At 46.9% G+C, this 13,080-nt stretch overlaps 1 protein-coding gene across 1 annotated transcript in view; it reads left to right on the top strand.

Annotated features, from left to right (window-relative positions):
• Window positions 1-12,025, top strand: part of T265_08964 (hypothetical protein) — a gene marked incomplete at both ends in the record, with an annotated part of 38,095 nt that extends 26,070 nt beyond the window's left edge. The window contains 8 exons of the mRNA XM_009174911.1: window positions 922-1,451; window positions 1,627-1,933; window positions 2,279-2,581; window positions 3,500-4,087; window positions 4,180-4,380; window positions 6,354-6,517; window positions 7,515-7,716; window positions 11,903-12,025. Coding sequence (XP_009173175.1) covers window positions 922-1,451; window positions 1,627-1,933; window positions 2,279-2,581; window positions 3,500-4,087; window positions 4,180-4,380; window positions 6,354-6,517; window positions 7,515-7,716; window positions 11,903-12,025 — 2,418 coding nt within the window. The remainder of the gene's footprint in view (window positions 1-921; window positions 1,452-1,626; window positions 1,934-2,278; window positions 2,582-3,499; window positions 4,088-4,179; window positions 4,381-6,353; window positions 6,518-7,514; window positions 7,717-11,902) is intronic.
• Between the last annotated feature and the right edge of the window lie 1,055 nt (window positions 12,026-13,080).

Here is a 13,080-nt window from a genome sequence, read left to right as displayed (position 1 = left end):
ACTCGGCTCGGGGACTGTGCCTACCTGATGAGCCCCAAGAAGGGCGAAACCGGTTGTGGGTTGTCAAAGAGTTTTCAGCAACCTTAAGTCTCCTTTATATCTCGAATATCTTGCCAACTGATACACGAGGCGGCCTGTGTGCAGCACATTCAGTTGTAGAATATCACAAACTAGAGATTCAGTTGAGTCTCTCGTGAAGACAAAATTGATTTGCAAATGAGTGTATTTCTCGAACCCCCTCACTTGTTTGTGTTTTCTAGTGATGACGTGGTGGTCTTCAAACATCACCTTGATATCCAATCAAGATGTCACATCAGTAAAAGTAATTTACACTCAGACAAATGTTCCTCTAACGGGAACTCCGGTTTACGAGCAGTGATTAATCCTGAGCCGAATGAAGCAATAGCCAGGACGAAAACATCCCGTCGTTTTTGTCTGATACAGTGTGTCTAACTTCTTCCCCACTAACCGATTACTTCGTGGCGGCGACTCCATCAGTCGTGGTGCTAACCGCCTCGCTGCCTCTAAACAAATCCAACGCAGTTATCTGACAGCCGCGTGCAGCAGGACGAAGAAACATTGCTTTTTTGTCTCATTTAGAGAGAGAGAGAGAGAGACCGTGGCACTCTGCCATCAGTGTCTTCTATAGGCTTCCCTGAACTGCATTACCTACTATCCGACTTGGCATGCACACGAACTGAGTCGCCCATGACTTCGGGTGGGAGAAACCCTGGATAGCGATATGATTGTAAGAGTTCCCATACCTACCCCAGCACTGTTCCTCCGCTTTTAAGGTATTCCAGAGTATTCAGTGAAATTCAGGCTCACTTCCAGCCGTCTACTTTTGATTCGCTGTCGTAACTTATGTCGCTCACCGTGTCGAGTTCTCACCTCATTGTTGGCTATTCAACTTTGCTTCAGACACGAAATGAGTTGCGCGAAGCAATGGACAAGGAGATTCAAGAGTTCAAGCGCGAGCGGGACTATTTTTCGCAAAGCATGATGGAGAATCCGCACAACGACCCGCGGTTGGATGCAGATACCACTGAACATGCGGGCGCTGAGGCAACACCGACTACGACCACGAATGAGACTTCGTCTTCGGAACCTCCCACCCCGTCTGAGGTCAGGAACGGACTGCCTAGTTTGGACGGGAATGCTTCCAGTTCTCCACCCGCACGGTTGATAACTACAACGTCCAATCCAACGCCCCCACCCAGTCCAATTCAAGTCAGCGCTCGGCGCCTCATCAAACAAGCCAGTCTGGTTTCGTGGAATCATAGCGAGTTCAAAGTGGAGCACCCTAGTTTGGCCAGCGAACCGCGAGTTGGTAACTATTATCTCCGTTTGTTGCTGGAAGAAGACAAACGAGTTCACGGCGAGGATGCAACGATTCCATTGGATGTGAGCACCACAGAACCAGCGGTGGGGTTGTCTCGAATACGGGACAGGTAAGATTCATGGCACTCCCGTTTTCTTAGTTTTATCTGTGCACGATATGTGTTTTGATCGATGTGTCACCGAATTGCTCATTTTGACTCTGATGTGTTTCTCCTCATCGGATTCATGTCCGCCTGTTGTTTTCCACCTCCGCTGACTCCATTATCTCTCTTTTGTCGTCCACAGCAAACAGTTCTTCAATGACCTTTTCCGTCGCTATCTCCAGTACATTGCTTCGGGGCCCTCGTTGGACTCGTTCGCTCAGCTTTCATCTGCCACACCGCGCAGCAGTCGAGACGGTCAGCAGCGTGCGCACCGTTTGTCGATGCGCTGTTTGTGCTTGCACGCCATGGCGGTTGTTTACGGACGGTGTCACGCAGAGATTGGTCCAGTATCGGACATTCCACTGTTGGTGTATTTGTTGGATCGAACGACATCTGCTTCTGAACGTGATTGCCTTCTGCTTCTGTTGAATAAACTCATGCTGAACAGGGTACGTTTCTGTCCTGTGCACGTTTGTTTCGGTACTACAATGGTGGAGAGAACTGCTGAAGGAACCGCTAAAAGTGGTATATTTTGAACGGCTGGAAGCGGTCTCTTAGAGGTATTCTTCCCAGATGGGGGCAGCTGCATACGTTACTTACCAGCAGAGTCCATTACGAGAGGTTTGGGTGATTAGCCTCTTCTAGAGGCTAGAATCACACGTTAAGTTGCGGCTTTTGATTAATGCTGCTGTGATTTCCCTAGGGTGATAGTCTCTTTTCGAAGTTTCCCTTTTATGAGAATACCGTGTGTACTTATTTCGTATCATTCACATTTGATCGCTGCCTTTTTCTAGTACAACGTCGATGCGTTGGTGGATGCCGACGGGGTCCGCGTTTTGATCGATTTGGCTTGCTTGTCACATTTGCACACCTCGCGAGCTTCCACCCCACTTCAGTCCAATGTGCTCAAAGCTAGCGCGTCGCAGGATACTCACGAAGGTGGGGCCAGTACTCAACGCGAGTGGTGGTGGTACAACCCTGGTGGTGAGCCACGACCCGCCCAGCAATCGGCCCTCGTCAATGGGGATACTGCAAACGGTACCGGTTCTACTGACCAGAATATGGCAAAAATTCAAGGTCCTGTGAGCTTTTCGGAGGTGGGTTGTTCACTCAGACGCGATGTCTGGTTTCTGACTTCCAATCACCTCACCACCTAATTGGTTTCTATCTTTGAGCATCAGTAGCGGTACGATGTAGTTGACCCATATTCCCAGCTTTGTCTAGTGTCTTTTCGTTCCCGGAACTCGCATCCACGCATGCGCTTTCGCCCGCAAATATTTATGGCAAAATAGGCGAGAAGCTGGCTTTTTATCGTTAGCTGGTCAAATTATATTTCATGGATGCGCATGAACCAAGCACCCAAGGTTCATCGTGATCACTGGCAGCAACACTAGATGAGAACACTGGTGCCTCACTACCGTAAACACTTGTAGACTTGTCTGCAGGTACGTGGTTTTTAGGCATCAAACGAAACAAACAGCCGTGTGCGCAGGTGACAGAAGACCCCTTTTGGCTCAACTGTTCAAGATTTCGCTGGTTGAGTTGCAACCTCCCCTATGAGGATCGGTGGCTAGTTTTATAAGCTACCTTAATGTTCACCGGTATTCAAACTGTTCGAACCAGACCAAGGATCGCGCCTTCCTTTTGTCCGTGAGGTTCGAAGCAAGCGTTCTGTGTGGGAAGTTCGTTGATTTTATTGTTTCCTTCTCCAGTAGAAGCACATTTCCACACATAAATCATTTCCCTATGCAAATTCACTTGTTCAGGTCCGTGAGGTTCGAAGCAAGCGTTCTGTGTGGGAAGTTCGTTGATTTTATTGTTTCCTTCTCCAGTAGAAGCACATTTCCACACATAAATCATTTTCCCTATGCAAATTCAGACACTTGTTCAGTTCGAGTATCACAAAGCAGTCTACACCACACATCGTGTCTGTGACATCTTTTGTTTGAATAATGTTCGCTGCATTTGGCCGCACAGTGTCGCAATTTTTAGCCGCTCTCCTATTTTTCTTTTAGCTACGAAAGTTAATCTCCACCAAACATGTTACGACCAACACGTTCGTATATGCTCAAGGACTTGATGTAATTCCCCGGTGTCGACCCGACGGTTTTCTGGCTGCAGACGATGAAGAAAGTGCGGAATGGGAACGTGCCCATTTGTGCCAGGGACAAAACGATTCCTCAGCCAACACAACCTCGAACAGTTCCGCCCAAAGTCCCACAGGTGCACGGTCTCTTTCTGGTTGGATCTCTGCTCGCCGTGTCGTTCAGCTACGTTGGGCTGTACCTGAACTACTGAACCCGCAGGCGACGTCCGTAGATTTCGATCCCCAAACCGCATCGGCTGCCACTGGTGGTGGTGGTGTGCTCACTTCTACCTCCCGTTCCAAAGGCACAGAAGGTGTTGGTAGTTTAATCGACCAGCTGGGTTACAGCCAGGGTGCTTTATTAGACTACACAACTCTGGCGATCCGTTGTGTGGATGTTCTGCGGAAACTATGTGATAGTTGCTCTTCACGTGATCTTCGTGGTGGTGTAGTCCGTCCTCTCCCGAAACCACGCCGGGTGATCAGCCAACCGCAGTGTCTGACACATTTGACCCAGGTAAGGTTTTGGTTAGAAGTGTTTTTTTTTTGCACCTTTCCTATCCCCTGTTCAATTCTCTGACACACCTGTCTTTTCTGTAACCCATACAGCTTCTGTTGACCTTTGACCCACCCTTGGTCGAACGAGTGGTCTCGTTGCTACACGTGCTACTGGATCAGAACCCCTGTCTGCCTCGTCTCTATCTTACCGGTGTATTCTTCTTTATCCTTATGTATACTGGCAGTAACGTCTTGCCGATCGCACGTTTTCTCAAAGATGTTCATCTGCTTCAAGCATTCCGGCTAGAAGATGTAAGTCCCTTTTGCAGTTTGATGATTTTGCCGTGGATGCCCGTTCGAATTTCTCAGCTGCCAACTTGAAGCTTAGTTCACTGACCGAAATACGTGTCCGTCTTTATTGCTTCATTGCGCACTCGAAGAACAGTTGTCATTTTTCCCAACCTAGGTGTCTTTCCCAAGACTGGTGTTCGGATTGAAGCGAGCGAAACAACCAGCCGATGTTGTTATTGTTTGTTTTTAATCAGCTGATCGAGAACAACACCTGGTTTTTAGCTCAGCGTCACGTGGTCGTTCATCGATCGACTTATTTTCACTTGAATTGTTATGCTTAAAGTATTATTCAGGAAATTTACGGTCAGTTGGCGGGAATTTGAGTTTGATACGGCCTTACAGTCTTTGTTTTCTGTCAGAATAATTTCGAACGTTTTCACTTCCCTTGTTATCGGGCCAATGGCTATCAGTTTTTGGCCTACACAAGTTCCATTCAGACGTTGGAACTGTTGTCAATCCTGGGGGAAGTCCCCGTGGCCAAACTTGAAGTGATAGAGACCGCCTGATCCAACACATTTTCGGTTTTTGAGCCTGAGTCAAACGAGTTGCTTCGCGCTCAGATTTATCCATAACCTCTTTGGTTTATATTATCCTATACCTCAGTATAATACTCTCATAGGAGCGACAACAGAAAGCAGTAACATTTTTCATATTTTCATATTTTTCATTTTTTCATTTTTCATATTTTTACCGCTGCTTCTCTAAATATTAGGCTAGTGAACATGATTTCAGATAATTTCGTAATTGATCCATTGTGGTTTCGGGCACTATTGACCAGCTTGAATGACGAGCAGACACTCACAAGCCGTCTTTTATCACGAACTAACATGTTCGCTCGCACAGATGTTTGCTGTACACGCGATGTGTACGCTTTGCCTTGTTTCCAAATAGCTATGGACGGCCTTGCATCTCCTTCCATCCCAACTCTGGCAGCCATCTCTTTTTCATTCGGATAAGAGGTTTGAACATCCTACTCATAGACCTGGGCGACTGAGCTCCTGGTCAAAACTTCTTTCGTGCCCCTTGTTACTTGCAAGGTTATAGTAGTATATTCAAAAACGTGTTTTGGACTTCAACACTGGCGGAGTAGCCTGCGTCACAACTAGAAGGTTTTGTGTTGTTGCTTGGTCGAGCACTGCTTATTTTCTGCGCCATAGGTTACACATGTTCCAGGCTCTCAAGCTCTCAATTCTCGACTTTTCGGCATAATTTAGCCTTTACGACCAGATTGAGCATCTTTACTTGACGGCTCATGACGGTTCCTCGTCCATCTCTCCCTGCTCCTGCCTTTTGCATCTGTTTCTCGTCTAGCGAAAATGTCAATGACTACACTGCAAATCACCATGGTCAGCGACCGCAAAATCACTGCTGACATTGATACTGTAGTAATGGCATTTTTCTCAGCTTAGTTCTCGGTTTGAGCCTCCCAAGCTAGCGTTCACGTCAAAACAACCAACAGGGGTGCACAAGGTATATTAACGCACAAAACGAAGTCAGGAACACTTGTACAGCGCTTCATATATGTAGCTTATATGGCAATAACTTTCTGGAAATTTCGACGCGTTCTGGATTCGCCATTGGCAATCGGCATTCGGCCAATGCTGGGTCATGATCGGCTGTCGGGTCCAGACTTTCGACCAATCAGACCTCGTTTTGATGCCGGACCGGCAAGCGTTCCAAATTCTCGGCCACTCTTGCTTGGGATGGACTTCTTGGCTGTAGTAGCACCTGAGTGCTATGGTAAAGCGGGATCCGTGTGGAATTCCGCGTAACAGATACTTCCTCACCCTGATAGCAGTTATATCAAATCAAACGATGTAATGTAATCAGAAACATTTCCACCATGAAGCAACAACCCACAGCACTCAGACTGTTTCTCTCCCACCGTTTCACTTTACCGTCCTCATATTCTTCTCTCTTACTTTCCATCCCAGAGTCACCATCTGTCTAGCTCGGATCTGACTTCTCGTTCGGTTTTGGGTAACATGCTCCCGGACGCGATGATTGCTTATTTGGAAAATCATCCTGCCGAGAAGTTCGCCGAAATCTTCTTGGGCAACTTTGACTCGCCTGAGGCCATATGGAATGCAGAAATGCGGTATGTGCATATGTGTCGCCTCATATTCTCACTGTTCCGTGGAAATGTTGAGCACAACGGTTCTGGGGAGTTGGGATGGGAACAGAATTCAATTCTCTCCGGGTTTCGCTAGCAGGCCTCAGCTGTTTGCTGGTCTGGTAGAAGTAAACGACTCATGTACACCTAATGGTGGTGTTAACGACACTTAAAGATGGTGTTAACGGGCCTCCCTCTAACCTCACTTTCGTTTGCGAATTGGTGTTTGTCTGCGTATACATTCAATATAGTACTCATCAACTACGAGATACAGTTGATGTAAATTTAGAGACTAGGCTGACTTGATGAGCCCTAAGGAAAGCGAAATCGGTAATGGACGCGCAGAGTTTTTACCAGCCTTTTAACGAGTGCCATACGAGGAAAAATACTCCGGTGTTTTGTTCCATCTAAAACATGAGGGGGCGAGATGGCCCAAGTGGTTAGAGCGCGAATTTACCGACCGCAAGGTCAGTGGTTCGAATCCGACCTTTGCCTCTCGACTTTCCCTGTCTAGGCTTGGACAACCTGGCAGTATCCCAACCCTCGTGCAACCTTCAGGTGGCATGGCAGTTAGGCACCGGAAGGGTGCTACAGCTGGACAATTTATATTTTTTTTAAAACATGAGGCCGCCCTTTTACGTTTTGGAACTGTTATTGACCAAGTGGTCCGAAACTCTTCCAATGGCTCTTGTCTAGGATTGGCATTCTCTTAACCGGCTTTATTCTTTGGGCTTTTGTGACACCGATGTGTCCAAGTGATGCCAGAATTGACGATTTTTCCGGGGCCTGATAGCCTCAGGTATCCTGTCAAGGTGCCGAATCGCCAACTTGAACTTTTAGAGTCGTGGAGACTCGATCTTCTACTGTCCTTCAGTCACATTTTGATTTTGCTATTGGTCTTGTTTTTTGTGAAAAGTTCCGTATGTGATCTTATTTTCTGTCCACCCGATATTATTCTCCTTCTAACCTTGGTCACTTTCAGACGGTTCCTGATCGGACGCATTGCTTCCCATCTTGCCGATTTCTCTCCTCGACTGCACAGCAATACACGGGCAGTGTATCAGTACATCGGTATACCGTTGATAGTGTATCCGCAACTGGAAAACGAGTTGTTCTGTCACAACTACTATCTCCGCCACTTGTGTGATACCATCCGATTTCCTGATTGGCCAATTCGTGATCCGGTAAGTCGTTTCGACAACCTTCGGAATCCCGCCGTTCCAACAAAATACTTCGCGCTTCCCCTGTCTGATAAAGTTTGCTAACAAACATCTGTGCGATACCCCCTCCGGACCATAAATCGTGCCAATATTTTCGCCTCACTCCCGAATGGGTGGGTTTATCATCCGAGTGCATTTCAGTAATATGGAAACGCGTTCACCTCGGTCGCTAGCCTTTGTAGTTAATTTCTCACAATTTTGTTTTGATGAGGACTAAGGTATGGAAACCTGTTCACCTCGGTTGCTAGACTATGTCGTTAGTACATCAAATTCTCAGACTTTTGTTTTGATGAGGGCTAAATTGGAGTTCCTTTGGTCTGTGGACCTATTGTCTTTGTTGTCTCGCCCAACTGATGAGCAGACTTCACAATATCCTTATCAAGCGGCTATCGTACTTAGTCTTAGTTGACATGGTTCCCTTTTCGAGTTGCAATAAAGCGTTTTCTGTCTCACCGGAACAGCCTAACCTCCGTTGGTCAGTTATCACTTTTCCTGGTGATCATCCATTGTTTCGGCGACCAGTAAGTATCATGTAACAACACAACCTCGAAACAGCAACGATTTGCTTTCATAATCCGTCCTAGACATCCCATCACTTTTCAATCAACTGAAAAATGTTTGGGACCGATTGGGAAGTCATCGTTTCAGCGGGGTTTGTTAAACAATCGGTGGATTTTTTGCTTTATGATGATCCCGGGTTTTTTCGTCCCTGCTTCTTCAGTCTAGGAAACCTTAATGGAAAATTTCTCTTGGGGTCGTGCACAGATTTCGTTCACCTGTGTTCGTCGAAGGGTGCTGGGACAATTGGTTTGGGGATGGGGGTGGGGTGGTTAGTTGTATCTCACTCTACTTAGATTTTGTACTTTTGGACCCAGGCCATTTCGTTGATAACTGCACACCACCTCGTGTCACCTCGGCTGATCTAAGACCGCTCTCCACACGTTAGCAAGTTCTACCCCCTCTATTCTATTCACACTCGGATGCTTGGCGATTTCCACCGCCTCGGCCACCAGTCGCTGTGGTGTGAATCTTAAACCCCGTCTCAGGATGTCCACATTTTCTATGCCCAGTGTCTAGAGCATGCCCTGTCATTGCTGGATCTTTGACTAACGCCTGGTATTCATCTGCGTTTCTCGGTGGTCCGTTAATGGTTTGTAATATGCTGTCTCATAGGCTAGCAACGACTGGATCGGTGCGATAGCCCGAAGCAACCGCTAGTTGTCAGTTTTACCTCGGCATCTCTCCCACGATCTGTTAGTTTCATCTCCTCTGGTCCGCATGATTGAAGTATCTCAGTGACTGATACGGATATGGCGTCATCATCAACAGCATCGCTAGTTGAAATCTCCAATGCTCCACTTCCACACAGTTGTTAGTGTATTTATATAAACAGCATGTTAGGAGAAGCAAACATTTTAAATCGTAGTCGGTCCTCGATATTCGAGGTAATTTGATTCAGACAATCTGGATGGTAGTTCACGGACAATGACATTGTCTAGTGGCCCTACAATATAACCATAGAGGGATTCGTGTCGGCCTCTTCCGGGAAGGCGAATCGCATCTGCGTCACCTGTGTATCCTCAGATTCCCTTCCCTATGTCAGATTTAATCAACCTGTATGCTTTCATCACGACAAACAGCGCCAATCATAATGTGCAATATCCTGTCACGTGTATCACATAACCCTAAGCCTGCAGTTCAAGCCTTATCCATCAGTTGTTGCTTCGTCACCCACCCCATTTCCCAACCAGCTTTGAAGTCAATCAAGTGGAGAGAGTGCCTACTCTGATGGGATGGGACACTACTGTATGTATCCAAACTTTTGGAGAGATCTCCATACACTCACAGGCGCCATAATTCTCTTTCTGTGTGTATAAAGCACACGTGGGATAAACTTGCTTAGGAGAGCTGATCGGTCTGTAGATTCGAACGCACCCTTGAAGTAAAGGACGACCCAGATTGTGGGATGCTTACACGCTTGTTTGTTGGACCGCGCTAATATGTCTACACAATCCCTTCATGACCTGAGTCCTGATTGCCGTTCTCGCGTAATGTCCGTATTTGCTATTATAAGAAAGCATGAAAAGAGTGATGTTTTAACAGGCATCCGGTTAATAGCTCATTGATTGCCAGAGTCTTCAAGTTCACCGCCCAGGTCTGAACGACAGAGACTGATCAGGCGTTGTTGCTCAAAATGTTCGACCCGACTCGTGAAGTCCTTAGTCCTAGTGATAAACGTGTTGTTTTGGTTGTTTTGATCACCGGCAACCTTTGAACAGATTTCACACATTCTCAAAGTTTCTTCATCCTGTTGGACCAGTCCACACCAGATAGGGACATACAAATTAGGGAAGCACCGACTGGATATCATGTTCATTCCTAAGCAGAGCAGGTAGAATTTCGTCGTAACTATTCGCTCGATGGTGCCTGGGAGAAAGAACGCGAACTCTCAAGTCCTCGAAGGCTCCGAGTTGTTCTGAGGGCATCGTTGCACAGTTTCTCGTTCCCCCTTGTTCCTTTTTGGAGACGCTAAAACCTGATGTGGCTAGTTGTGCTTGGCCATAAACAGAGTACCAAGTTGTGGGAAATTCTTAGCTAGTATTTTTCAGCACCAGAAGATGAATCCGTCAAAGCGTATTACAATAGGGGGCGAGATAGTTCAGCGGTTAGAGCGCGAACTTAATGACCGGAAAGCCTGTGGTTCGAACCCGACCTCTGCCTCTCGAATTCGCCTGTCTAGGCTTGGACAACCTGGCAGTATCCCAACCCTCATGTTCCCTTTGGGTGGCTTGGCAGCTAGGCACTGAAAGGGTGCTACAGCTGAACGATTTTATTATTTTATTACAATAGGTTGTTTTGATGAAGCTGGTCCACTCTAGAGTACGAAGTCTCTACAATAGCTGAGCGACATTTGTGCAGCTTACATACAGTCATACCTGCCTTTGTCCCGCACAAGCTTAACAATAGGACTATCAGAATTCACCCGACGACACCCTATGGTCATTCCGAAAGGTAGTACTGCACAGAAGCCCCTTGTGATCGGCACATAACTGCAGCAGAGCTCATCATCATCATCTGTGTGCATAGATTCCAGTTCTACTTCATTGGCTTTAGCAGCTCTAAGCTCGCCCACTTGCCTGGGAGTCACAAAGATATCAAACCTTTAGGTCTTTGTAGCAAAGCGGAAAATGTATCTTTGAAAATACCAGGGTTACAGTCTGTTGAACGGCAAGTGATACAGTGGATAAACAACAATGGGCAGTGCGTGTCTGAGGTCCCTTCACAGAACGAAACTCACGCACAAGTATCAAGTCGACCATAGGTCTCTCCGGTTGAGCTCTCTTTTTGATTCTGTATGCTTGCTTTAGGCGGTCTGCTCCAAACAGCAGACAGCGCGTCGGACAGGAATCGCCCGGTTTTCTGCTCGCTTCACAGTGTTAACATAAAAAGATGCCAGATGACCCGAGCTTCCGCGACTGAGACGTGCCTATGGCTGTGGTGCCTTTTTCGGTTGACCCACAAGTCCTCTTATAGCGCATAGGCACAGTCACTCTATGTCAGGTGGCGTGTTTGCACATTGGGCCGTCCATGATCAGTCAGTTTGACGCATCCCTTCACGTCATGTGTGTTTTGGCGCCAATTAGCTGCAAAACCTTTCGGATGACTTTCTTCGCCGAAATGTTGCATTTTGTTGCGTATGCGCTCAAACCAAAAAGCATCCTAATCTACGTTCATATTTTTGCGGCTCACCAAATTTCATTGTCCACTGAAGCAATCATACATCTGGTGGAATACCTACCCAGCATCGCTGAGGCCTCGGGATGCCTAGATGGGGCTCGAAAGTTTGGACCGGTACTCTGAACTCATTTGCCTGTCTGTTTTGTTCCATCAGACACACGCCGTAGCTTTCGAAAGTCCTTTTTCATTGTGCGAATACTGAGCGCCGTGTGTTTTTACCGATGTACACAAATTTCACGACTGATGACTTGCAACTGGGATAGTCCGGCCACTTCGTAATTGATTGTCGTTTACAGTAATTCCCATGGCGTCGGCATTCTTCACAGGGGATCGATAACCAGTTAACATTCCTCTCAATTCATCCCTGCTTATCCCATCTGACCTCGGATCTTGTTCTCCATCTAATCGACAGATTGCCCTTCTTCGGGACATACTCCGCGCTTGGCGTGAGGAGAATGAGAAGAAACCGGTGGATATGTCATACAACGACGCCATTCGCGAACTGGGATTAGAGGCCTCGCAGTTGAACCCGTGAGTCTACCCATCTCATGTTGCTTTCAAACCCATTCTCTCCTAGAATGAATGTGCGCCCTGCAGAGTGCATTCTGTTTAATTTATATACTAATAAACAGCAATAGTTTCTAACTTGTACAACTTCGTCGAACCGAAGCTCAGTTGAACCAGGTAATGAGAACCACGTTGGAGGCGATTCCCCAGTCAGTTCATTGACGTCGAATAGTTCTATTCGTCCAGTATGGTTTTTCTCGTCCTCAAGTCCCTGACCGGGGAGAGGACAGTTACCAACGCGACTGAGTTGACTGGCAATAGCTTTCATGCCCCGTTGCCAAGTCATGGACCGACCGCTCCTGGACAAGGACAAAGAAGAGGGCTCTCCGAGGCGAACAGCCCTTTAGCACACAAAGTACGTGGCCTAACCAGAGTAACCTGTGGACTGTGACCGGCCGATCTGTCTAGCGAAAGTGAACTCTGCCGACTAACATTTGGCGTATCTCTGATTTGCTGGACGGACTCACCCAGTGCTGTGGAGGCACCGATGGTCAAGTACAGAGAATCTTCCAAGGTCTCCCCCACCATTCGGCAGTTTTGCAATTGTTCTATCAAAAATGCTACCAGTTTTTGTTGTGTTGATTGATCGAAAAAGTACCTGTCTGAGACCCAGCGTTCTCAGCGACCGGGACTTTTTTTTCCTGTTTTTATGCTCCCGTGGCTTTTGCGTGACCATTGAGGGTACGGATTTTGATAACTAGTCTGGGATTCCCTGGTAAGATAATCACTGGACCCCTTCCACGCCCCACTGTTTTCAGACTGACGCTTTTATTGAAAAAGACCGCAACATTAATACGGCAGTTGACCACCAAAGTACTTACAATGGTCTTCGAGAAATACGCTCATTTGCAAATCAATTTCGTTTTCACAACAGACTCAACTGAATCTCTCGTTTGTGATGTTCTTCAACAGAATGTTCTGCACACAGGTCGCCTCGTGTTTCAGTTGGCATGATATTCGAGATATTGCAGTATATTTTCATAAAGGAAACTACTCACAAGGTTGGTGAAAACTCTTCGCCAG

This window comes from Opisthorchis viverrini (assembly GCF_000715545.1).
Source record: "Opisthorchis viverrini unplaced genomic scaffold opera_v5_245, whole genome shotgun sequence".
NCBI lineage: Eukaryota > Metazoa > Platyhelminthes > Trematoda > Opisthorchiida > Opisthorchiidae > Opisthorchis > Opisthorchis viverrini.
This window is presented reverse-complemented; position numbering and strand designations above follow the sequence as displayed.